The following is a 26,686-nucleotide window of genomic DNA, read 5'->3' on the forward strand; positions in this document are numbered from 1 at the left end:
AAAAGTATGAGTACAGTACAGACAGTTATTCATTTGGGAGCAAGTACAATGGCATTGAGCATAAGGAGAGCGTACACAGTTTTATTTTCTCTATAGACTATAGATCATATATCATGTATTATCTGGGGGGGGGAGGGTTAGAGCATGCAGCGCGTTAGATTCCAACTAAAGAGCATACGAATGTGGTTAACGAAAGATCAGTGGGTGGTTGGGGTTGGAGGGGGGGATCACACACACATAGATAGTTAGATACACACATATATCTTGGAGGAAAAAAGAAACAGGAAAAACATTAAGTAAAAGGCACGTAAAGGCTTCTCTTCTCGATCTGATTCTGGGCTTTTCTCTAATGCAATGATAGAAATGTTTGAACGATGCAAATCATACATAAAATACATCATCAAGTCGTTACAAATATCAAACAACGGCACTCTTTCGTGTAAAACATTTGTATACATATTCAAGGGCCGCCTTCCGCCCGCTGCTCGGTTCTCGCTTAACGCCTAGTTACCATTATTATATTGTTAGTTAGTACAAGTATGTATGTATGTATATATCGGGGCTTAACACTTAACTAAAACGCCACTCTATCTTAAATTAGTCGCTGCAAGCTAGGAGCATTCTTTTGCTTTAAATAAGGCATTGTTTTTTTTTTTTTGTTTTTTATTTGGTTTTTTGCTGCTTTCTTTCTTTTTTTTAGGAACGTTTCGCCAGCATTTGCTAAGTTCTCTTTTCTCTTTAGATTTGTATATGGAACGAGTATATTTAGCTAGGACCTACCTATGCATAGCCGATTGCTAAATTATAACTAAGCCTAGTCGCTCGCTCGCCCTCTCTACAACAACTAATTTCATAAATAAGGCTGGCTCTGTGTATATTCTTTTTTGTTGACTAGTGCTCTCTCTCTCTCTCTCGATAAATGCCTGGTCTTGGAGGAGTACCAGCACCAGTACGAGTACGAGTAAAGGCAAGGCCTATGTTTAATGCTAAGTTTTAGACTAAATCAAAAATTGTGCTCACGCGGATTGTTGTATTCAGAGTTCTCCTATCTCTCTCTCGAATGGCTTTGTGTTGTGTTAGCTTTTTTTTTCTTTTTTTTGGGGGGGTGGGGAGGGGGGGGGACACTCACACACACACGCACAGGTACCACTGCTTTTGGGGGCTGTTTTGAAAGTTTTGCTTCGGGGAGGAAAACACCAAAAAAAAAAGCAGGAAAAAAACATAGACAAAATATCAGCAATTTTTAAGCACATTTTCGTTTCCATTTTTAATTGATTAATTTTTGTTTATTTTTCTAGATTTATTTTCAAGTGCTGATGGGTGGCCGGGGTGGGGGGTGGGGAGGGCAAAACTTTCAATAGAGAGAGGGGGGGGGGGGAAGCAGCTCATGGCCTGGTCTGTGTGTGTGTGTGTGTGTGTGTGTGTGATGGCACCTAAAAGCAGTTACATTTAATCACAACATTCAATGGGAAGGGAGGGGGCTGGGGGCGGTGGGCTCTCTGAGACCCAAAAAAAACAACTAAATAATCGAATTTTTGTTTCAAGCAAAAGCCCTCTCGATCTAGGGGTTCGATGACTATCTCTAGTTTACTGGCATTACATTTCTTTGGGGCTTGGCTGGGATCTCCCCTTCACCCTTTTCGCACTTAGATCTAATAACTCGCTCTTTCTGAGTGTCTGTGTGTGTGTGTGTGTGTGTGTGTGTGTGTGTAGGGGGCGGGGGGAGGGGGGTGAATCTGTGTCTGTTTAACAAACTAATTTACAGATACAATAACAATTGCATGTGGCTGTCGTTCTACGTTTCGCTTAGTGTTTAATAGAGCCTTGGGGGGAAGGGGGGGGACTGTGGACTCGGGACTGGGGGCACGTCCTAGCGGCTGTCCTCATTGTCACTGGAACTGTTCTGCTGCTGGGCATCCCGCTCCTCGAGCAGGCTGCGGTTGAGCTCCTGGATGCGGGCCGAGAGGGCTCGCCGTCGGGGCGTGCCAAACGATGGCGGCGGTGGCGCCTCGATCAGTGTGTTCTTTTCGCCTATCAATCAGTTGTTTTTTTTTTAGTTAGATCAACCAAAAGAGAGTGGATCAAAGGTGTGTGTGTGTGTGTGTGTGATTTTTACATGGTTCGTTCAGGGGTTTGTGAGTTTTGTGGGCGTGACAGAGAGTAGAAAAAGAAGAGCAGAGAAAAGAACAAGTTGTAGATAGACTTCTCGCATCTGCTGATGGGGGGGTGGCGGTGGTGGGTGGTGGGGGGATAGGCTTATCGCTCTTGGTCGGAGGCTAACCCTATCCCCCACTTGGGCTTTAACTCAAGGCTTGGGCGGGTATTCGATTCGCTAATAAACAAACTACTGTTTCGCTAAGAGAATGAGCATATATATATATATATACGTTTATATATGTGTGTGTGTGTGTCTGTGTGTGGGTGTAACGTTATGTAATCAGCACTTGAAAATTTTCTAAAATGTTTTTGTATTTATAAATATTCATATTTTTGATATTCTATATATTTTTTTTTTTGGATAAGATTCGAAAATGGAAACTCTAGAATGGGCATTCAAATTCGCTATAGATTGTGTTTCGTGTAGCAGTTTCAAAATCAAGAGTCAAGCAATCAATGGTTTAGCAAATTTTCTTTCAGTCAATCATCAATCATCATTATAATTTCAATACTTCAATATTCCATATGTAATTTGTTTTTCGTTTGCAAATATCCAAAACTAATTCCTCAATGGAGGCAATAAACTGAACTGGAACTGAACTGGAACTGAACTGGAACTGAACGGAACTGAAGGCAAAACTCAAAAGCGAATATAACGCAACAAATCGCAAGATCTAGAGCTGCATCTATAAATCGGTGGCTATACGGCTATATCGCGGTTATATCGTCAATCGTCTCCTATACGAGAGGGGTAGAAAGGGGGGTCGGTATTTACATTGGACACAGTACAGTGCGTTTCATAGCTGTGGGATGAGTGTAGTGTCTCTTTTACTCTGCTCTTTCCAATAAATATATTTTTTTATATTAATTATTAATTGTTACTTTTTTATTGTTTTTTTTTTTTAAATTCAAAAACTGTTCCTATCCTATCAAGAATTTTTCTTTATTAATAATTTTGTAATTTATTATTTATATATTTTAATATATAATTTGTCCATATATATTTTTTTTTAATTAAATAATATGTTCTACCCAATTTATAATTTTGTAGATTATTATTTATTTATTTTATTTATTACTTTTTATACATTTTTTTTTTTTATTCAATAATTGTTTCTATTTTTAATCAGTAATTTTTTCGTTTAATAGTTTTGAAATTTATTATTTATTACTTTTCTTTTTTTATTAATTCAATTAAAAATTTAAATTAATTAAATAATTTGTTTTCTATCGAATCAAATAATTTTTGTTATTTGTTATAAATAATTTTGTAATTTTTATTATTTAATGATTTGAATCAATAATTTATTTATTACTTATTTATTTATATATTTTTTTTTTAACTAAATTATTTTTTCTATTCAATCATTGATTTTGTTGGATTTATAATTTTTGTTATTTTTTTTTTATTTATTTTTATATATTACTTATGAGTATTTTTGATCCAATCAGGGATTATCTTTGTCCAATTCCCATACCATATACTCTATGGCCATTTTTGGGTTTGCAACGTCCACCCACAGCTATGAAACGCACTCTGCCGCCTCCCTATTCTCCATTAAGCAGACTATAAATGCTATAAAGCTAAGTACATGGAACTATCTCCAGAGATAGAAGAGCTAGGGAGGGAGGTAAAGGGTAAAGGGTAAAAAAGAGGGATATACATGTGGAAGAAGGGGGGAGAGAGGGTGCGAGCGAATGTACAAAAGTGTAGGAGTATTTATAGGTGTGTGAGCGTACATCTTGATATATTTTCTGGTGTGTGTTTATAAGAAAGACGCTACGAAAAGCGTTGGTCAAGGGCCCGGATACGGGCTGTACGGGGTGTACGGGTGTACGGGGTGTACGGGTGTACGGGGGGGTTAAGCGCAATGTTTAGTCACCTGGAGCGCTCTGCACGTCGAGTGTCTGCCTGCCTATATTGGGGGTGCTCTGTCGTTTGCCCTTCGGATGCACGACATTCGTTTGCTTGCCTAAAAGAGAACACACACACATTGACAGGGGGTTGGGTTGACAGGGCGGGCGCTGAATGCAGCGAAGCGCGTGGAGAGGGGTGGGGGGGGGGGGGGGGGGGGGTGGTGGTGCCTGTACACGGGTCTAAGCCCCACTAATTTCTTGTTTAATGCGCTAAATACAAAAGCGTTTGCCTAATTGACCATTAAAATGTATCTTCCGGTGGGTGTCTCTATATATTGTGTGTAGAGAGTGTGTGTGGGGTGGAGGGGTAGGGGGAGGGGGGGTTTAGGGCTACGGAAACTTAAGAGTAATTCAATGTAGCTTAACTATTGTTAGTTTACAGCGGATTAAAGATATATGTATGTATATCTAGTATTTGTTTGTATGCGATAATTGGTTCAACAATTTCTATCATTCTTACGGCTCTTTTTTGGCACCGATCGCTGAGCTATTTACACGCCTCCTCCTCAAACCAAAGGATAAGAAGAAAAAGCCAAAAAAAAAAGAAGAGAACCAGAAACGGAAACGGAAACACAGTGCATGCCACAAAAGAAGACAAAAACAGCTAGATCTAAGGTGAAAGCAAAAGCAAAAAGAGGCCACAAAGGGGTGGGCTAGGGGTAGGGGTTGGGGTTGGGGGGAGGGGTATTTAAAGGCTACTTGAAGCAAGGCATATACTAAACTACAGTTTTTTATTCTGTACAAATTGGTAGTAGTTTGTTATACGATACATATCGTTAGATAGATAGATAGATAGATGGAAGGGACATCTGGCGATGCCTCGACGACTTACCTGTGTCGACAATCACATCGATGAGATCCATGGACTTGGCGAAGGCATCTTTCAGATTGATATGATGAAAGGAGACAATGCTGCCCTCGCGCTTGGCCCGATCGAGGGCCTCGCGCCGCTTGAGGGCCTTTTCGCGTCGCATCTGATTCTTATAAAATTCAGCAAAATTGTTAACGATGATGGGAATAGGCAAAGCGATTACCAGAACACCGCATATGCAACACACAGTACCAATAACCTTTCCCAGTGCAGTTGTGGGATAGATGTCCCCGTAGCCAACAGTTGTCATTGTAATACCCGCCCACCAAAATGTTTCCGGTATTGAAACGAATTTTGTGTCCTTTTCATCCTTTTCGGCAAAATATGCCAGCGAAGAAAATATGAGAACGCCCATGGCCAGGAACAGCATTAGTAGACCGAGTTCCTTATATGAGTTACGCAGCGTAAAGCCTAACGACTGCAGGCCCGTTGAGTGACGGGCCAGCTTAAGGATTCGCAGGATGCGCATAATGCGAAATACTTGCACCACCCGGCGCACATCCTGGAACTGGTCCGTTGCATTCTTATTCGTTTCCAATAGAAATAACGAAACAAAATATGGGAGTATTGCCAATAGGTCGATTATGTTAAGGCCGCCCTTAAAGAACTTCCACTTGTCCGGCGAGGCGCTAAACCTAAGTATGTACTCTAGAGTGAACCACGTGATACACACGGCCTCAACCATTGCCAATTGCGGATTATCCTGTGGTGTACCGTTGTCAATGTGTTGTAGTTGTGGTAGGGTGTTCAACGTCAGGGCTATGGTAGACAGGACTATGAATAGTATGGATATCACTGCGATAACCTGCGAACGGTAAAGAAACAATCGATTGACTTGTCGAAGACCATCAGACATTTCAGCAAATTTTTGCGATATTGGCTATATATCGTACACATATCGTCTATATATATACTCTCGATATACGCACAGCGATAACACGTTTACGATAACACGTTTACGATAACGATAACGATTACGATAACGATTATAGGATTGATAGTAGTAGTAGTATTGGTAGTAGTAGTAGTGGTAGTAGTAGTAGTAGTAGTAGACGTATTCGGTATATTTTTAGCTACAGGCACGTACATATTCGCACGTTCTCATTCCACACAGCGTCGTGGCCGTGGCTGGAGGTGGGGGCTGGGGGCCTGGGGGCCTGGTTTGGGGTCAGTTAGCTTCCACTTGAACGTTAAGTTTCTTTTCTTTCGGATCGAATCGGATCGGTTCGGATCGGAGGGATCGGAGAGATCGGAGGGATCGGAGAGATCGGTCTTCAAATGATTGTTAGTCAAATTGCTGTTGCTTTTTGGTCTGAGTGTGGCAGAGAGACAGAGAGAGAGAGAGTGGCAGAGTGGCAGAGTGACAGAGAGAGACATTGGGGGTTGCGGGTGGGGGGCTGGGGGGGTGGACTTCATTTGTTGGCTTTCCTGACCGATTTTTTTGCATTTTGTTTTCTTTTCTTTTTGTTTGTTTCAAAGGCTGCTGTACTATATGTGAAGTATATCATTATATTTTTTGTTCAGTTTTATCTGTCGTGAATCCTTCTCCATAATACAAACTTAACGTTTAAATAAAATAGAAACATATATAAACATAAGCTTTTTTTCGATTTAAAAGGGGTTTCTCTTTCCTTTTTTGGAGCTCGTCGGGCTCAGTGGATCAGCAGCGGGTGGGGGGAGAGAGAGATCTCTGATCATGGTCTCTATCTCTGGGTTTGGTGGGGGGGGATTCTCTATGGCTGGTGTGTGAGCTGTTAATGTGTGTGTGTGTGTCTTTGAGTGTGTGTGTGCGTGTGTGTGTGGTTGAGTGGCTCTGTGTATGTTTGGTTTGGTTTCTTTTTGGATTTGTGGGACAGATCACATGACGCAACACAAGGACATAACACACCTACATACATACATGTATTCTATACGTGTGTGTCTGTGTCTTCTATAATTGGATCGATTATATTATTATGGTATGAGGGTGAACCAGGGGGGGCACTCCATCGTCAAATAAGAGACGCTATACCCTTGGGGTCTGCAGTCGACATTTTTTCAAAATCTATTTCTGTTTTCTAATCATCCTGCTCCTCGAAACATCCTTAAATCTAACGATTGGACAAACAATTTGTTCACGTGTTTTTTTTTCTTTTTATTGTGTTTCTTTTGTTGTTTCTGGGTGGCGGGGTGGCGAAAGGGGGTTGGGGGGGGCGGAAAATGATTCGATAGATAGATAAGTAGATAGATAGATAGATAGATACATAACTGAAAATTACGAGTACGTCTAGCAATCAATATTCATGATAGATTCTAGCAAATGACAAGGAAGGAAACCAAAAACGGAACACACAAAACACACAAAAGACAAAATTAAATCCAAATCCAAATTCAAATCCAAATCCAAATTCTAAATTTCAAATTCAAATGCATAACTTTCGTAGCAAACGAGCAGAGAATTACGAGAGTTTACGAGAGAAACGGATACAAAAAAAAAAAAAATACTCAAATTAAAACCCAAGGACCCGCCCTCTGGCCGGCAAGGATCCAACGTCGAACGTCCTGCCGTGTCACATTTGATTTGCTGGGGCCACAGAGACCCAAATAATTTATGTAATTTATGTAATTTACCAAAAACTGCCAATCCCAGGGCGTACAGGTGGGCGGGGGCCGGCAGGCGGTGGGGGGCAGACAGGTCACAGGGTCCAGGGCGGGTGGCAAGGGGGCGGCCTGTCAGATATGCAAATGCAAATTCCGAATTTCAATGCCAGATTGGTTATCGAAGAAGAGAGGTGCCAGAGGAGTCGTCTGCTGATTGCCACATTAGGTCACAAAAATTTCTCGGGGGCCCCCTTGTATGTCTGGCTATGCATATGTGTGTGTGTGTGTGTGTGTGTGTGTGTGTGTGTGTGGGTGTGGGTGTGTGCGTGTGTGAGAGTGTGTGACTGACATTTGACTTTCTTGAGCAGCAGACTCTGTCCCAAGGAGGGATTTGTGTGTGTGGAGGGCGGGGGCGGGGGACGCGCTGCATGGGCATGGCAGGGGGGTTCGGGCATTAGTAGTTGATAGATATATATCGTACGAGTCGATATATAAACACAAAGGTGCCTTTCTCTGTGTTTTAGTGTCCAGATCTACCATAGAAGGCCACTGTACGCAACCACGCTCTGGATCTGGAACCGGAACCGGAACTGGAACTGGAACTGGAACTGGTTTATTGTCGGGCAGTAAAGTACATTTGGGGGGATAATTTGTTGGTTTGTTGGGTTGTTGGGCTTGAATTTTCATTGAGTTGAGGTTGAATTTTCATGGGGGATCTTTCTTTGTTTTCGGGCACGGGCACGGGCACGGTCGCTCTGTTCTAGGTTATGACTTATGGTATTCTACATATACAGATACAAAAAGTTTAAGATAGTTATGCAGTTATTAGATACAAAAGATACTTAGTCAAGGAGGAGTCATTACAAAACCAAACCGAAAACAAAAACAAAAGACGCACTAAAAGATACATGGAACCGAAAAAAAGAATCAAAAACGAATCATTTGAAGAGTGCTTTCTTTTTTTTTTTGTTGTTGCCAGATAGAGCAGAAGATATAGATAGAGATAGAGACAGAGGAGTGGAGTAAATACATAGTACAGATACAAAGATACAAAGAGTGAGAGTTACAGATAGAGATAGATGAAGATAGATAGATAGATAGAGAGTACGCGAGGGTAGATAGACAGGGAGAGAGGGAGATAGAGAGAGAGAGAGACGGATTGCAATTGAAGTGGTCTTTGATTTTTCTTTTCTTCTTTTTTTTCGACTGTCAAACTTCGGGAAAGTTAATTAAATTTTCCATGATTTAGTCCCCATTTCGGGGGCTTGGCTGGGCGGGGTTTGGGGGGGTGGGGGGTGGGCTGGGGTTGCGGCTGGGGGCTGGGGGCGGGGTACAACTTTCTACTTGAGATGGCGATGAAAGTTTCGCAAAACTAATTTTCGCTTTCGATTGAACAGAATGCATTGGAGAGATGTTTCGAAAACAAAAACAAAAAGTCTTGTGCGAATTTTACTTTTAGGTTTTTTTTTGTTTTTTTTTATATTCGATATTTTGTATATTTTTTTATTTTTGGAACTGCTACCATTGCTGCTCAGTCATGAAGGTGGTTTTGGGGGGGGTAGAGGGGGTTGAGGAGGGCGCTGGGGGAGAGGGGGGCGGGGCGTTGAAAGTAAAACATGATATCGCAAATACTCAAGTCGGGCTCTTAGAAGATCATTGGATGGATTGTCTCTTCTGAACGGAAGGTAAAAAAAACGTAAAAAATGCACAAAACTTACAACTACTACGAAAGGTTAAAGTTGAAAGCGCAACAAGTTGCTAAAAGCCTTGGGGTGGGGGGTGTGGTTTTTGGTTTTTGGCCTACAAAAATCAAAAAAAAATTACTCCATTCTATGAAAGCCGCTGAAAGACAACGAGAGAGCCACAAGATGTACGCACAAAACTCAAAGCGAGAGAAAGGAAGAGGCCAGCCGCCTCGGCAGTGGCCGATGCAAAGGATGCGCTTGCAAAGGATACTTCCTGGCGAAAGCGGGGATCGGGCACCCTTTGCGGGGGCGGGGGGGATCGCGGGATCTCGGACAAACGCAGACGTTGCAAGTGCATCAAAAAGAGGAGTACAAATTTCAATTAACTTCCCTGAACCTGGCTGAAATCCACTTGAATTACAAGTAATGAAATGTTTTTGTTTTTCTTTCTTCTTTTTCGGATGGATAACAGAGCTAGATCCCAGGGGGGGCACAGTGTGAAGTACAGTTACAGTGAGAGCACAGGGTAAAGGTGAAGGGCAACAGAGTGGAGTGGAGGTGGAGGTGGAGGTGGAGTTCGTGGTGGAGGTGGAGGTGGTTTGGCGCTGAGGTGAGTGGAGAGTGGGGGAGAAAACAAATAAAAGACAAAGTCAAAAAACAGTCCAAAAAACAATTCATGCCACAGACAAGAGGCAAGAGTTTTGCCTTAAAGACGGGGGTGGGGGAGGAGGTAAAATACAGTACAAAAATTTACAAACAGCAATCTTCACTGTACAAAAAAGAAAACTAAATCTATTTACATAAAATACGGGGGCAAAATGGTTACAAACCATAAAAATCACATTCAAAACTTGTGCAATACTGGAAAATAGTGTCTGTGTGTGTTCTCTGTGTGTGTGTGTGTGTGTGTGTGTTTGTGTGTGTGTCGTTGTGGGTCGGGTCGTGGGATATTATGGGTCTCTAATTCGGTCTTAAAAGATATGTGTATATCGTTTTGGTGGATGGTTTCTGTGGGTGGCTGGGTGCTCTGTTCGATTCACAAAAAAAAAAAAACAAATTAAATTCGATATTTTTCATTGAATCTACAGCAAAATTCTATACGCATCTCTAGTGGCATTCAAATGCAGTACATTTTTGGTGGAATATTGAGTTATATTTATGCATGAAAAGGACTACAAAGATCGCAAATCTACATGAGAGTTTATTGATCGATTGTTAGACGTGTGCCTATCGATAGGTGGATTCTGATGGAAGAGAGTTTCTCTGATTTAAAGACGGGGCGAGGCAGGGACTATCGTTTCTTTGTATCTCTGTTTGTGTGTGTGTCTGTGTGTGTGTGTTTGTGTGTGTGTGTGTGTATAGGTTGTGTGTGTGTCAGTGTGTTGAAGATCCAATGTTCGGAATCAAAGTCAAAGGTCAAAGAAAGTTGATTAAAAACACAATTACAACGTAGAGAGATTTTTGTTCCATTTTACAACATCAAATACCGAAAAAAGATATGTACATACATACGACAGACTTTTCGCATATACATGGTACTATTATATACACACACATCATATCATATCATATCATATTATATCATATTATATTAAACATCGCCAATACGAACGGAAAACTTCAACACAAAAGGCAACAAACAACAGGAGTTTTTATTGTAATTTTCCAAACCAAAAACAAAAAAAAATATGTCAAATTTTTTACTTTGTATTTGTGGTATTTTTTGGTATTTTTTGGTATTATTTGGTATTTCTTTTGTATTTTGTTGTGGTATATTTCTTGAGTAGTTAGTGGAGTAATAGTATTTGTTTTTTTTTTTTTTGTTTTTTGGTTGGTATTTTGTTTGTCTTCGCGAGAGGAGAGACTGCACCTGAGTATTTCTGAGTTTCGGATGTTAACTGCTGTTTTTTTCATCTTTGTTTAGACAGAATCAGAGCTAAGATAAGATAGTTTTTTTTTGGTTCTCATATTTATCATTTCGTTGAAAAAAGGATGTGTTTAGGCGTGGTATTAAAAAGAAACAAAAAACATACAGAACTTAAAAAGGCCTTTCCTTTGTTAGTTTCATTTTGATTTTGATATTGATTTTTGATTTCTTCGGTTTTCTCCTTTCACCCTGACGGAAAAATCGAGTTAGTTGTTGAAAAACAACGGAATAAATAAACACAAAAAATAACTACAACTGGCAAGGAGCTCGGGAAATTTTTCATTACCTTTTGAATAAAACGAAAAAACTGAAATAAAAATACAAAATCTATAGATATATGTATCTGTAGATTCCTAATTGGAAAATGAAATAAAAATAGGAAATGAAAACTTTTAAATGTTCCTAAAATATTTGGGAAAAATAAAAAGTACATAAATTCAAATGAAAATCAAACTGAAAATCGAATGAAAAATTATTGGAGATGCACCCAAAATATGTTGTAATTATTTCCATTTTCCTTTGATTTTTGATTCAACTGAAATCGGCTGTATATATATAAGCTATGGCCGAAGATCGTGTGTGGGTTGTGGGGGGTGGAATTGTGGGGGGTGGGGGGGAGTGTGTGATTGATATTTATACAGGGGGGGGTGGAGGGGCGGGTGGACACAGAGGTCCGAAGAACCTGCGGGAGTTTCGACAGTCCCCTACCTAGCAAAAACTGGAAAATGGAAATGCATTACAACACCGTATTGGCCGCTTCTCCCCGGAGCCCCTGTTCGTTACAATATTTTCGAGGATTTCTACAGCACACCTGCCGCCTGGTCATATCGCTTATTGCCCATTCCCAAACATGGTTACAGTGGGGGCGTGGGGGGGTGGGGCGGGGGGGAGTTTCGGGAAGATAAACAGAGAGATTACTTCACCATCATCATCAACAATTAAGAGATATATATATATATATGTATGTATATAGGATATATTAATTATTTTCAGAGTATAAATATATTTATAGTTGTATGTAATACTGTGTGTGATGTAAAAGAATAGATTGGATTAGAGAAAACGATTAGTAAACAAATTTTGACAGTTTCAATCGGCTTGGATCGGCTTTAGATGATCGGTTTTTTGTTTGTTTCGAAGCTGAAAACTTTTCTCAAAATCAAATCATAAAATGCATTTTAAACCAAGCTAAAGTGGGAGTTACAGGAGAGGGAGGCTGAGCGGGTGGGGGAGGGGGAAAAACAAAAAAATTTAATGAAAAACTCGCGTAGTGCGGCAGCACCCCTCGGTTGGGTTTCTCAGTGAAAGAAGTTCGTGATCGCTTCATGGGAGGCGGATTGTTCGCTCCGTCACAGTCCCCGTCGGCAGTCTGCTCTGTACGGTAGCGAGACGATGAGATATATAGACACGAGTATGTACACGCGATCGCTTTATGTACAGTCGCCTCATGGACACAGAAAAAACATTCGTAGCGAGTAACGAGTAGCGAGTAGCCAGTAGCGAGTAGCGAGTAGCGAGTAGCAAGTAGCGAGTAGCGAGCAACGAGTAAACGATTTTCTTTGTGCAAGCGTCGGTTTGAATCGCAAAGCAAAATACTTGTACAGCTTGGTGATATTTACTATGTTTATTGGGGTCAGGGGGTGGGGAGGCGAGGCGATTAATTGTACAGCATTTGAGAGATACTCGATGGATCTGCAACTCGACTTGATTGATATATATATATTACAGAGTGCACTCTGCAGACCCTGGAGCCAAGATTTGCTACAGTTTTTGTTGTACAAAATAAAAATCAAAAATAAAACTTGAAGAAATAAAACACAAAAGAGTTGTAAAAAAGTGGCTGGGGGTAGGGGGAAGGGGGAAGGGGGAGGGGGTAGTTATATCGGGTAGCTGGAACAGTTCTTACGCTTTTCGACATTGACATTTGGTTTCGAAAACGGTTAAAACGTTTAATTAAAAATACAATACAAAGAATACACATTTATGAGAATCATTAGGGGAGGGCTTTGCGGGTTGGACTTACCCGTGCGGCAAAGCTTGTGTTGGGCTTCTCGAGCAGCTCCCACAGATACTTTTGGTACTCGGCGCATTTACCTTCGCCGAACTCCTCCTCGTCGCGCTGGCGCAGCGACTCGGCCTCCTTGCGCATCTCCTCGTGGACGTTCTCCTTGCGCTGATGGTACTTGTGCTGGCAGCACGACTCCAGATACAGTTCGTCGACGCCCCAGTACTCCAGATCATCACTAAACGCAAGCACGCACATCTCGTCCACAATGTGCAGCTTCCCGGTGCGGTAGAAGTTCAATATCGAACTGAAGCTCTTCGGATGGCGGTCGAAGAAGTACTCGTTGTCGACGAGCGAATAGTCGTCGCACAGCTCTGTGATGGCCTCGTGGGTGGTGCACTCCCTGAGCCGCCCCAGCCGCGTGTGCGGCAGCCGCTCCAGCGTGCGCCACAGCACCTCGTGCTTGACGCCGCCCACGTTGATGGAGACGCGGCTGTTCAGTGCCTTCGACTGGGCTATCATGAACGGCTCGGGGGGCGGTATGGAGGACATGGATCTGGAATGTGTCCGCTGTAGTGCACCGGTGGTGGTGATGCTTTGGCTAATGCCACCAACGCCAGCTCCACCGGCATTGGATGTGGAACCACCAGCGGGGCCGCCAATGCTGCCGCCACCTGGGATGCCGCCGGCTCCACCACCACCGGAAGACCCAGCGAGTGCCATTTGTTGCTGTTGCTGTTGTTGCAGCTGTTGCTGTTGCAGCTGTTGGGCTGCTGCTGCCGCTGTGGCTGCTGCTGTCGCCAGAGTCTGCTGGGAAGTTGTGGGATTTGAATGCGTTGGTGATGTAACTGGGAATGGAGCGTAACGAACTTCCTTGCCAATGGCCCCACCGCCAATGGCCCCACCGCCTGGGCCCGGTCCTTGCGCGGACCCCCCTCCAAGTCCTGCAGCAGCAGGAGCAGAAACAGCTCCCAGGCCGCCGCCACCGCCGACGGATGATGCTGCGGCGGATGGGCCAGCAGGGTGGCCGCCATCAGCATAGTCCATGTGACGATTGTTGAGGACCATTGGGCCGCCGGCAGCACCTGGCCCAATGTTATAAGCAGGGCAGCCAGCTGCTGCCACAGGTCCGAGGCCGAGGCCGCCATATGCACCAGCTCCACCGGCTCCCATCGCTGCTCTCTCCCAGTCGACATTACCGCTTGTATCGTAGTAGGGCTGATTATCGCCGATGTCCGGCGGAGGACCGGCGGGTCCTGCAGCTGCAAGCTGCAGTCCGCGTGCAATGGCCTCGTGATGTTGCTGATAGAGCAGTTCCTGTTGCTGTTGCTGTTGTTGCTGCTGCTTTGATTGTTGCAGCTGTTGATTCGATTGTTGTTGCTGTTGTTGGCCAGCAGCCTGTCCACCATGCAATTGCCCGACCATTTGTAATACTCCATTATTGTGTTGAAGCGGTGTTGATTCACCCGTTGCCCAGCGTACCGCCTCACGGTCCCTGTCGCGTTCGCCGACCATAAGTCTGCTGTGGATTCAATTACAAGATACATCTACAGAGATGGAGAGATGGAGATAGAGAGATGGAGATTTATGCTTGCTTACCGCTACATCGCGTCAATTGTCGTCATTACAGCCTCCTTTGGGTGTCGTGCTGCTCCTCCACTGCTCCTTGCCGCACTCTCCTCTGCTCCTTTGTGGCCTGTGTCCTGGGGGGTGATTCCTGTGGCCGTATCTACAGATCTGCTATGAATCGCAGCTCTCGCGTATCTTTATGGCGTATCTAAGTATCTATCTATCTCTAGCCCTCAATTACGGTCTGGCAGGGTCCTGTGTCCTTTGTCTTCCTATCCTCCTTCATGTCTCCACTCGTCGTCGTTGTTGTTGTTGTTGTTATGTCTATGATCACAGTTTGGATTTCCGGTTTCTTTTTGGTGTGGTCTCGGGGTCTCAGGCGTGTTTTGGCAGCATTTCGGTGTGGAGTGCGAGCGGGAGAGGGCGAGGCGATGGCTGCAAGGAAAGAGAGTCGACCCGTGAATCAATGGCCTCAAATCGAGGAAAAACTGCCCCTCCGGACACCCCCCTTACTGTTCGAACAGACGCCGCAGCGAGCGTGCTGCCAGTGTGACAGAAACGGCAACAACAACAGTTCAATAGAGCTGAACCTGCCTCAAAATATATCACAAAATATTTCGGCCCAAGACAAAGACTCGTAAAATACCCAAAAAATACACAAAAATACACAAAAATACCCAAAAAGAACCCAAAAAGAATGGCTGCCAATGGGGCGGAACAGGGCCTTCTGCTGAAGGTCATGCTCGTCGATTCGCTGTTCGAGAGCCTGGACCTGGTGATTACCCAGAACTTTCCCAGCACCATATTCCGGCTGAACGAGCTGCTGGCCGCGCCGATGTTCAACAATCCGATGTTCGCCGACGAGCCGCCCGGCTGCCGCCTGCCCCCGGAGCTCAAATGGGCCCAGACGTGCCGCCTGCAGCCCGTCGTGGCCCTCACCGCGGAGACGACGCGGGTGATCAACTGTTTGTTTGGCTACTGTGAGTGCCACGGGCCACGGGCCACGGGCCCCGTGTGGGGCACGCTACTCTAATCGTTGCCCCCCCTCGCCCCCCCCTAGGTAGCATCGTGGAGGAGCTCGTCGAGGGCATGAAGAGGGAGGTCGAGCACAGGGGCTACGCCGATGTGCGCACGCACAACGAGATCCTCTCTCTGCTGAGGGCCATTCAGTCGGCCACGCCCCTCTACTATGAGCTGATGAACATCTACAATCGGACGCGCCAGAGGCTGACCGACCTGATGGCCGAGTCGCCGGGCCACAAGAAGCACTACCTGTGCCGCATCTACCACACGGACAAGACGGAGTACCAGGCGCTGTGCAACATTGTGTGGCGCGTGCGCAACGACTTCTCCGCGATCCAGAACATGGTCCTCGAGCACTGGGACGATCTCAAGCCGGCCGACTGACCGCCCACCACCCGCCCACCATCCAAATTCGTTGTGTATCGGAATTATTCATGGAATCAATAGAGCTGCTCGAGCGCGGACTTTGTGGCATACTTTTTGGGGCCACGCCCAGGCCCACACGCATGTATCTAGTGCGTGTGTGTGCGTGTGTGTGTGTGTGTGGGGGGGGGCAGGTCTACCGTTATTTATTAGCATTAATTTGCAATTGCCAAAGGCCTTGGCATGCGTTTCGTTGGCTATTTTTGGGGTCAATGCAAATGCCTTGCCACAATGGCCTTTGCCTAAATCGCTTGCCGCCTGCCGCTTGCCACCTGCCGTTGCAAATGCAATTGCAGTTCGTTTTCCTGTTTTCTGCCGCATTGCAATCAAATTTGAATTTTTACGCCCCAAAGGAAAGCCGAATGGCTCTCGAGCGAATTTTCCTAATGGATTGCCTGCCTGCCTGCCTGCCTGCCGTGCCTGCCGTGCCTCTGTGTGTGGCAGGCAACAGAAATGTTAACTGGACTCCCCTCTGGGATGATGGGTATTCATACCGCCGAATGGGTTGCTCAGCGGAAGCGGCACTGCATCAAATGGCGAAAATATCCTGCCATATATCGCATGGCACTCCCCCCCCCCCCCCACCACCCTCTCTCCCCCCGCCCCTCTGGGTGGCATGCCTGCAGCTCGCGTGCACCACTCGGACTGCCACTCAAATTATATAGTTTTGTTTTGTTGCATTTTTGTCAGAATAAATTGCCATTTATTAGCGCCATTTCAGGGGGCAGGCGCCACGCGCCACGTGCCACGTCAAGTGGGTAACTGCCAGATTGGGCGGGTGGATGGGGCGCTGTACTGTCTTCGAGTTGGAGGCATTGGCCATCAGTGGCGATGGCGATCCCCGATGGGCCCACCTGATCACTTGTGGCGCCCCACTGCTTGCCTGAGTGCCACAGAACAGGAGATGAAGGCTAACCAAAGGCCTCAAAAGGCAATAAGCTGAGTGCAGGACCTCGGAGCGTTACCCAGGCCTCATCCAGGGGCGATCCACGATCTGCCAGTCCATGAAACGCCGGCCCTGGGGGCACCCAATCCCGCCCTCCAAGCCATGGACTCTGAGGAGATCCTCGACAACTGGCAGGCAAGGGTCCGCAGGACTTGGTTCGCTGATCCCTGAGCACCCAACGGCCCTGCCTACTGTCTCTGCCTCTGTCTCTGCCCCTGTCTCTGCCCCCCTCTGCCCCTGCCTCAACTCCAGTCGCGTGCCGCTGGAAAAGACTTAAATGCAATACATAATACATGCCTCTCGAAAGGCAGATGCAAAATGCACGCCAATTTGTTTTGCGTGGCATGCAACATGTTGGCTCGACAATTAATTCTCACTCTCGGGGCCGCCCAGAGGGCGTTTCCTGCCGCGTGTGTGTCAAGAGGCGCAACTTCACCTTGGAACCTGTTGAACGTTGGGCCTTGAAGTGAGGCGCTGTCGCTGCCTCCGCCTGCAGAATGCAATTAATTTCTCATTTTAATGAGGTGAGACCTTTTCGTTGTTCCAGTCAACAGAAGAGAGAGTGACAGGCGAAGGAGAGCCAGAGGGGGGAGAGGGAGAGCGAGAGGGAGGCCTTTGCTGGCCTTGCGATAAAAACTCTGCCCAGATAATGGACGTCTAAAATGTATGTCTAAACAGCCACCACCCGCTCGGGCACTCAATCATTCACACACGAGCACTCACTCGCTCTACCCCCATTGGCGGGGAGGGGGGTGGCGGGTAGGCGGGGCGGGGGCTAAATTACAAAATGGCAACTTAATTGCCCCTCAAAATGGTTGTCCATCGCAAGGGCGGGACAGGGACGCCGCTCCTCAGGTTGGGTTTCTCTAGAGAAATATTAGAAGGTTCCATCCCCTGCCCTCCCCCCTGCCCTCTCCCCCCTGCCCTCTCCCACTCCCTTGATGACACAGCTGAAATGTTTACGAGCGCCACACATGTGTGATTAATGATTTCTTTGCTTTCTTGACGCTAATTGAAAAATGTTTAGGGGCCAAACGTCTACGAAAATAATTAGTAAAGATATTAGGCCAGGAGACGGTATAAGGCGTTAATCGAGGACTGCTAGGATTGCCAGGATTCTGGGAAAATTCGATAGAAAGCAGGTCTTGAGTCTTCAGAGCTGGCGAGCACTTCATTAAAGCCACAGGCAATACATTTGGGGCCCCCAAGGCACTGCCTGGCCCCTCTGTGCCGCCGGCCGGGGCATGCATCAAATGCCAAAAATCTACTTAAGTGCTAAAAGCGGCCAACTCCACTCGAAGCAACTGCCATTTGCATATTGCATGGTGGGGCATGGTGGGGCATGGCAATAGACGGGACCTTGTGCCACAGATGGAGGACGAGAGAAGGAGATAGTGAAAGAGACAAGAGAGAGACGAGAGACGAGAGAAATTGCTATACAAATATGTTGGGGCAGAGGGGTGGCAAAAGCGTGTCAATGCTGTTAGCTTCGTTGTTGCACGGTTGCAAGTGGCAAGCATTTATTGCCGAGCGACGAGCGTCGCCATTGTCTAAATTTATGGGCGCCATTTTTGTAGCAAGTCAAGAGCATTTATTTTTAAATGTTCCATAAGCAGCGCCACACACACACACACACACACACACACACACACACACTCGAGAGAGAGAGAGCAAAAGTGCATGCGAAGGGCGTTCTTCGAGTGCGTCAGCGGCCACCTCAACACTCAGCGCCGAGCCGCGCCGAGCCGTGCCGTGCCGTGCCGCAGAGGACATGTGGGGCATGGCCCGGTATCCTCTTGGGGCGTTTCTTTTCCCCCAATTCGACGCCAGCCAACATCCGGCCACAGCCACATCCGGCCAGCGGCAGAGAGGCACTGGCCGACCCTTGCCCTGACCGCTGCCCTAATTTCGTTTGTGGCAAGCGGCAACTCGCAAGGGGCAAATGGCAAGTGGCAATGGGAGTTGCAAAATCAAGTTAGAACTGCAACACTTTCCATTTTGTACATTTTTCACAAACTTTCACTCTAATTGTGTTCGCTTTTCCTTCTTTTTGGAAGTTCGCTCCTTCCTTTGATACCCCTTGGTTGTGGGCGGGGGGGAGTAATGGGCTTAAGGGGCAGTATGGGACCATGGGAGCACCACATCCATATTCAAATCAAATCATCCATTTTTTATATTAAAAAAAGTGTAAAATTAAATAAAATGCACTTTCCTTTGCCTTAAAATAAATTGAAATATCTTAATATTTAATCCGATCATGAAAATACGTAAAATATATTTATTTTTAATGTATTTAAATATTTTGCACATGCATTTAATGAAATAAAAAAATCTAAAACTTTTAATATTTAATCTAATGATGAAAAAACTTAATTTCATCATGAAATATATATTTTGTTTAATACATTTAAATATTTTCATATGCATTTAATTGAATAAATAAATTAAAAATTTTAAAATTTTATTTAATATTAAAAAAAGTTAATTCAAACATGAAATATATATTTTTTTAATGTATTAAAACATATTTTAATGAATTTAATTGAAAAAATAAATTTAAAAATTGTAATATTTCAAGCGATCATGAAAATATTTAATTTAAACATTAAATATATTTAATTGCAATATATTAAAATATTTTCGTTTGCATTTGATTAAATACAAAAATTTTAAACTTTTAATATTTAATCTAATGATGAAAGAACTTGATTTCCAAATGAAATATATTTATTTTGAATACATTAAAATATTTGCCCAGTGCCCAGTGGCTTTTGCAGGGTATTGGCCCCGTTTCGAGCCACCTTCGGCTCACAGTTTTTGGCTGTGGTCCGTTTTGCGTGCCAAATGCGACTTATTGGCCATTGGCATGCAAGGGCCGACTGGCAGGGCTGCTGCTGCTGCTGCTGCTTCCTTCACTGCTTCTTGACCAACTCGTCGTGGCCTTGGCCAACAGCGCCGTGGCCAGTGTGGGTGGGTGGCACGCGCTCGCCTCTCAATTGTTGCACTTGGCAACGCAGAGCGTGGCGAGAGTGCCACTCTCCGAGGCATTCGTGTATTAACTTAATTGCTTTTATTGGGTACTAAGCGCGGGTTTTTATGGCTGCAGGACCTGCCTTCTCCCTTCTGCCTTCTGCCTGATGTCATTTCCCGCCTTTGGGGGCCTAAAATCGATAACCCACACACACGCACACACACACACACACACACACACACAAGGAGGGAGGGGGCCAAGGGTGTGTGCCAGACAAGTGTCATTAACCCTGCGGGCACCCTGTCCGTGCCTGATTATGAGCCGTGTGTGTCGGTGAGGTCTTAGCCAGCCAGGTCTTAGCCGCTGCAGCCGCCCACCTGTCCTCCCCCGCCCCCACCTGCTCGGACAACTGCGCAGTTCGGTCAAAACCAATATGAAATATTCATAATCAACCGCTGGGCCATTGCCCGTTAACGGGGCTTTCCTTCCACCGATATTTCCCATGTGTGATATTGATTTTCGATTATGGGCAAGTGTGTCTGTCGTCTGTCGTCTGTCGTCTGCCAACCTGTTAGCCATACGCTCACGTATACGTTTTGGCCCAGAGAGAGAGCGAGTGCCGAGGGTGTATCCACCTGAATAATGCATCGAAATCGAATCGAATCGAATCGAGTATTATTTGTGATGCCTGCGATTGGCTTTCCAGGGGAAAAGAACATTTATCAGAGCTCTGGCATCATGAATGTCTCCAACTGTCCGCCGTCCCCTCGGCTCCCATGATAATGATAAATGGATCCACAATACGTACGTATGGACGGGCCACGTTCTGTTGTAAGTTCAATGCTGGCCAAGTTCTTGTTTTGGTGCCGTCTGGGCTCTATTTTTAGCACCGATCGGCCCCCGACTTTTCCGGCATGTAAGAAAATAAATAATGACTAGCAAATCGCTTAAAATTCCACACTCTCTCCGCCGCATACGCACGGAAATTTCTCTGCTTGGGAGATTAATTGGCCGGCCAAAAATAGTTTTCTGCTGGGCGGAACAACCCGCTGAGGGTTTGGGTTTGGGCCAGGGCCTGGGCCTGGGCAAGGCATTCGCGTGCCCGCTCACAATTAAACCTCCAGGCGTGTACTTTTGGCAGAGCACGTGCTCTTCTCTGCTCTGCTCTCTGACCCCAAAAAGAGTATGCCCCGCCCGCCCACTCGTCCCCCTCGAATGCAAATCCGAATGCGAAATTGCGCAGAATATTTCTTGAGAGATTTGCATTTCAGAAATCATTTTAATTGCTAATTAATTGGCACTCTTCACGGGCGGTGTGGTGGGGGTGGGGGGCCAACGCAGCAGGGGGGCGGGGGGAGGGGCTACATAATCGGAGGCAATCAGGCCCAAAGTGATCTTTAATTGGAATATCTGTTGGGAGTCTTTATGGCGAGTGGATTTAGGGTCGCCGAGGTTGTTGATCTCGTCCTCGGTCTTTGGAAGCTCCAGCGAAAAGCCCGAGCAATACCCGAGCAAATACTGCAAATTGGCAGAAAATACACAGCAAATACCAGAAATAACTCAGAAAAACACCATAAGATCTACGGAACTATTATACAAATCATAAAAGAACATGGCATAGAAAATAACCAAAAGAATTACCAGAACAATACTCAGGAAAATACTGAGAAAGATACTAAGGTGTGGTATTTTACCATATTCTAGAAAAATTTATAGAATTCGCGGTAAAAATTAACAGAAAAATACTAAAAAATACTAAGGAAGATATCATAAGGTTTTTGAAACTTTCATAGAAATCCAAGAAATACATGACATAGCAAAAAACCCAAACAAATACTAGAAAAATACTAAGGAAAATACTGAGAAAAATACCATAAGCTTTCAGAATAGTATAGCTATAATATTATAGTAAAATTTTTAGAAATACATGACATAGAAAATGCCCAAAAAATACCAGAAAAATACTATACAAGTACTATAAAAATACTACAAAATACTTTAAACTTTTCGAAACTATTTAAAAATCTTAGAGCTACATAACCCAAGGAAATACCAGAACAATGCTTAGGAAAATACTGAGAAAAATACCAAGGTTTGGTATTTTACCATACAATTTCTAGCATACGCGATATTGAAAAACCAAAGTAAAAATCACCAGAAAAATACTAAGGAAAACACCAACAAAATTTTAGAATTCGCCAGAAAAATACTCAGGAAAATATCATTAAATTTTAGAAGTGATCATAAAAATTCTAGCAAACCCTTTTATGTAATACCGAAATAATACTGGAATAATACTAGCATAAAAACTAAGAATCCTAGAGTAATCGGAATAATCGTTTCGCTTGGAGATACGACCCCCCCCCCCCCCCCCCCCCCCCCCCCCCCCCCGCCCCCCTGCAGACCAGGGCATCCCACGTTCGTTGCATTCGCTTGAGTTTTGCAATTTTCCAAGCGATTTGCTCGGTTTGTTCAACAAATGACGCTATTAATATTTGTTCCAGGTCTTGCTCTTTGTTTTTTGTTTTCTTTTCTGGCGAATCGAATGCACAGAGAGAGGCGGACGCGGACGCGGGCAGGAATATATTTGGAATGCGGCAGAATGTAAATCTTTGAACTCATAAAAAATCGATGTACGCGTGTACGCAGCAGAAGCCCATCGCCTGTTTATCCATCGGATGCACACAGATACAAAGAAATGTTTTCGGAGTGATCTCCCTCCCTCTCCCTCCCACTCTCTGGCCGAATGACGTCATCAAATGGTGCGCTATCGGAGATCAGAGAGGGAAATGTTTACAGAAACGTATGGAGGGAGGCTGGAGAGGCTGGAGAGGCTAGTGGCACTGTGGCACTCGGCCAAGAGCCGCCGCAGCGGCAAATTGCCTTCAGCAGAGTGTCGAGGTTGAGGCTGGGGCTGCCACTGCCACTGGCACAGCCATATCCTGCCACTTAGAGCCTTAGGCAGGCTCCTCTTCGCTCTTCGCTCTTCTCGCTTGGCACTGAGGCACTGATCTGGAAAAACCAGAGCATGCCACACACTCGCACGCACAAAGGACAAGCAAACAAAGAAGAGGAAACGAAACGAAAAAGAGAGAGGGAGAGAGAAAAAGAAATATAAATTTGAAATTGTATATAGAATGCCAAGGACGATGACGGCCGCCATTCAGCGGAGTTCTCTGAAGCCATCCTTAACCTACATCCCATAGATAGGGGTGCTGCCCCCCCCCCCCTCCCTCCCCCCCCCCCTCCCTCCTCATAATTCAGGACAAAATTAAATCTACCTTTTGGAGATTAGTTTCTGGCCACAGCGCAAGCAACAGGAAATTGAAAAAGGACCCCCCCCCTCCCCCTCCGGGCTCTATGCTTTGCTTACAACACACATCACGTATACGCTCAGGCGCCCAATACAAGGACAACAGCAGCACACACACACACACAGAGTGCGGCATACGTGCGCAAGTGGCGCGAAAGTGTTGCGCATATTTTTGGTTCTTTAATTTCCATGCAATGTCCTTGAGAAAGCAACCAAATTGAAATTCGGGACAAAAACGAGGCTTTACGGGGTGCGGGGGGGGGCCCTGCATTGCGTATACGCAGCGCAGGCCCGAAAATACAAAAATGACACAATCGAAGCGGAAGTGGAGAAATCGCTTGCATTTCTGGGGTTGCAGCGGATGTTCAAACAAAAATAAACAACATTTAGCCATAAAAACAATGACCTTCCAGCCAGCCATCCATTCAGCCATCCGTCCATCCATCAAATCCACAAATAGACAGGTGGAACGGGCCAAACAGCGCCGTCCCAAGATCAAGATCAAGACGTATACTTGATGTTTCCTTGGGACTCCCCTGGGGTAGACTTTTGTCCCCCACAAGTCCCCAAACATTCATTCACTCCCCGAAAAGGTAGAGGCTCTAAGCCTTTACTTCTTTCCCCTTCCCATTTACCCCAAGAAAGGGCTTCCATCTGATGGCTGAAACCCTTCTTTGGCCCCTCGCAGTGGGGGATCTCCCAGCAATATTGGGTAGAAGAGACGCCGAGGGCTTGCCTTCGCCTTCGATGTTTGATTTTGATTTTAATTTTGGTTTTTGGTTTTCGGTTTTGTGCGAATCTCAATGGAATATTCATGCCTGAATGATTTCAATTGGTATTTGTTATTTGCCTTTCGGATGACTAAATGAAATGGCGCTTAAAATTAGTCACAGCTGAGCGGAGAGTCGATGGGCAGATGCTCGTATGTTAATTATCCACGAGATACTATTGTGGCAGCCACAGAACAGCCCCTTTTTGCCAGCCGTGTGGCATGGGGCGTGGGGCATGCATGGGCGAGTGAATGCGGACAAATGCTGGCTTATTTGCATGCAAATCAGGCCACACACCGTTGAGGGATAATGTTGCAGGGATCCGTTCTGCTCGAAATTAAAATGGAATCCCATTTCGAGAGGCGGCAATGGAGAAGAGAATGGAAGGGGGGGCAAGCGGCAAGGGGCATGGGAATGGGTATACAATTTATGCGAAATTCAAATGGAATTAGTGGAGATTGGGGGGATGGGGGAGGCTCCTGCTTTTCAGGCTCATCCTTTTGTTCGGTTTTTTTTTTGTCTTTTCTTTGAATTGTTTTGAGTGTTTTTTTTTGTTTGTCTCTCTGTCACTTCTTTTCTCCCTTCGTATAAAAAAACAACAAAGCAAAAGGCAATGGGCAATAGGCAAGGAAGGAGTGGGAGAGGGAGAGGAGGAGAGAGAGAGAGAGAGAGAGAGAGAGAGAGAGAGAGACGAAGGCAGATACGCAATAAAACCAAATAAAAGCGTAATAATAATTCCAATTCCTTCAATGTTTTGTCGCATACGCATGTTACCCCGTTATCCCCCTCGGCCCACCCCTCACCCCCCTCCCCCCCCACGCACCTTTCCGGCTCGGCTGTAGTGCTGCTGCTGCTGCCTGTTTACTGTGTAATTTGTTGTTGTTATTGCGGTGCCTGCCTTCCAGAACTCTCTCTCTCTCTCGTTCTCTCTCTCTTTCGCTCCCTTCAGCTCCAACTTTCTCTCTCTCTCTGGCTCTCTCTGGCTCTGCGCATGTTCCTTCCAGTCCAGCGACAGCTTTCTGCTTCATTCACAGGATAACTGCAAACCTGCCTAGGGCTCTCCCTCTGCCCCCCTCCCCCTCCCCCTCCCCCTCTCTCTTGAGATCCTTTGATCCTTTGAGCAACATTTTTCATATATTTATGAATATGAATCGCCGCAACTTCAACTTTCGCATTCCCTTCTGCACCCCCCTCGCACCACCCACCAGCCCCTCTCCCCCCATCCATGCGCAGCCGACTGCAGCCCCAACCAATGACGTCATCGATGGGAGCACACGCCTCCCCGCCCACCCGCACGCCTTTGAACGAGGTTACAGATGGGAGTCGAGTCCTCTTTGGTCCCACGCCGCAAGGACAGACGCCACGACCTACTTTGGACGAAGGGAGTCGCGCACGAGACACACGACGCACGAAGCACGACACACGACGCACGACACCCGAAGTGGCTGGCTGGCCCTCGTGGTGGAAAATGGGAAACTGAATGAAAATTGGAAACGGGATACAACTCTGCACGGACGGCCCTACGGTTACCGTCACTGTTGTGCTGCTGCTGCTCCTTTCCCTTCCTTCCTTCCTTCCCCCTCTCTCTCTCTCTCTCTCCCTCTCTGTTTGTGCGAGGGGTACGCGTGCACTCGAGTGTCCCCCCCCCCACGATTGTGTGACAAGTGAAAGGTGCATTGACGACGAGGTCACCACCTGCCCGCCCGCCTTTCCCACCTGCCCCGCGCACTCGGAAGATGGAAATGAAGCTGCGGTCGAGTATCTTCTGCCGCCCAAGGACCCCGTCCCTGGCGAGTAACAAGATGCCACAACAGCTACAGGGCCAACAGCGGAATCCCATTTAACCGCATTGCCAGAGAGACAGAGGGGTAGGGAGGGAGGGGTAGGGGAGTGGCTTTCACTCGTTTTGTTGCCACTTTGCCACTGTCCTGCCACGTTGTTGTCTCTCGCACGGGTCATAGGCGGCCATTTGTATACTTCTGGTAACTGGGAAAAAGACCCCTCCATGCCACGCGTGGCACGTGTCTGCCTCGAAAGGGTATTCCATAGTCGTTCTCGGCGCTTTGCCCATTCAAATGGAAAACTTCTGCCTTGGACCTCGGCAAAAGTTGTTCAGTTCTCGCTGGTTACATCAGAACCGCACATAACTTCAAATTACAAGAGCTCCCCGAGTCCCCCCCGAGTCCCCCCTGTGACCCCTGGCCACCTAGATTGACGGCCTTGTTGGCCACACTATTTTCAGCAGTGGCACGGGGCACGGGGCACGGGGCAGGGGGCACCGAAACAGACCAAATCAAAGCGTATTTTCGCATCAGAATCTGGCAGTTAATTAAGTCGGGGAAAGTGGCAATGGGGGTGGTGGGGGGTTACAGTATATTTTTGGTATTTTCGGTATCTTTGTCTCCATTCCATGAAGGCAATTGCCGGCCCGCCTCCTCTTCATAAGCCACTCGCTGACGCTGTCTCTCGTTTCATGTCGCTTATTGTCGTCTGCCACCGACGCCTCCCCCCCCGCCCGCCACTTCCGGT

The 26,686-nt window shown here is 45.9% G+C and overlaps 2 protein-coding genes across 22 annotated transcripts in view; one reads left to right on the forward strand and one right to left on the reverse strand.

Moving 5' to 3' along the window:
- Shab (Shaker cognate b) overlaps positions 1–26,686 on the reverse strand; it is a 55,708-nt gene that overhangs the window by 13,035 nt on the left and 15,987 nt on the right. For 9 of the 21 annotated variants that reach the window (XR_004469830.1, XM_033382142.1, XM_033382146.1 and 6 more), the window contains exons 3-6: positions 14,742–15,146; positions 13,161–14,664; positions 4,907–5,750; positions 4,041–4,130 (exon numbers count right to left, since the gene is read on the reverse strand). Coding sequence is in view for 20 of the 21 variants with exons in the window: in XM_033382142.1 (XP_033238033.1) it covers positions 4,041–4,130; positions 4,907–5,750; positions 13,161–14,657 (2,431 nt within the window). In the remaining variant the exon portion in view is untranslated. Of the gene's footprint in view, positions 1–1,478; positions 2,032–4,040; positions 4,131–4,906; positions 5,751–13,160; positions 14,690–14,741; positions 15,147–26,686 lie in introns of those variants that run through there. The other 12 variants (XM_033382145.1, XM_033382148.1, XM_033382147.1 and 9 more) reach the window with 5 other exon arrangements.
- LOC6900091 (uncharacterized) lies at positions 15,262–16,198 on the forward strand. The gene is made up of 2 exons (XM_002135413.3): positions 15,262–15,691; positions 15,772–16,198. The coding sequence occupies exons 1-2, from the start codon at positions 15,409–15,411 to the stop codon at positions 16,116–16,118; spliced, it is 630 nt and encodes a 209-aa protein (XP_002135449.2). The 5' UTR covers positions 15,262–15,408; the 3' UTR covers positions 16,119–16,198.

The sequence above is a fragment of the Drosophila pseudoobscura genome, chromosome X (genome assembly GCF_009870125.1).
Source record: "Drosophila pseudoobscura strain MV-25-SWS-2005 chromosome X, UCI_Dpse_MV25, whole genome shotgun sequence".
Lineage (NCBI taxonomy): Eukaryota > Metazoa > Arthropoda > Insecta > Diptera > Drosophilidae > Drosophila > Drosophila pseudoobscura.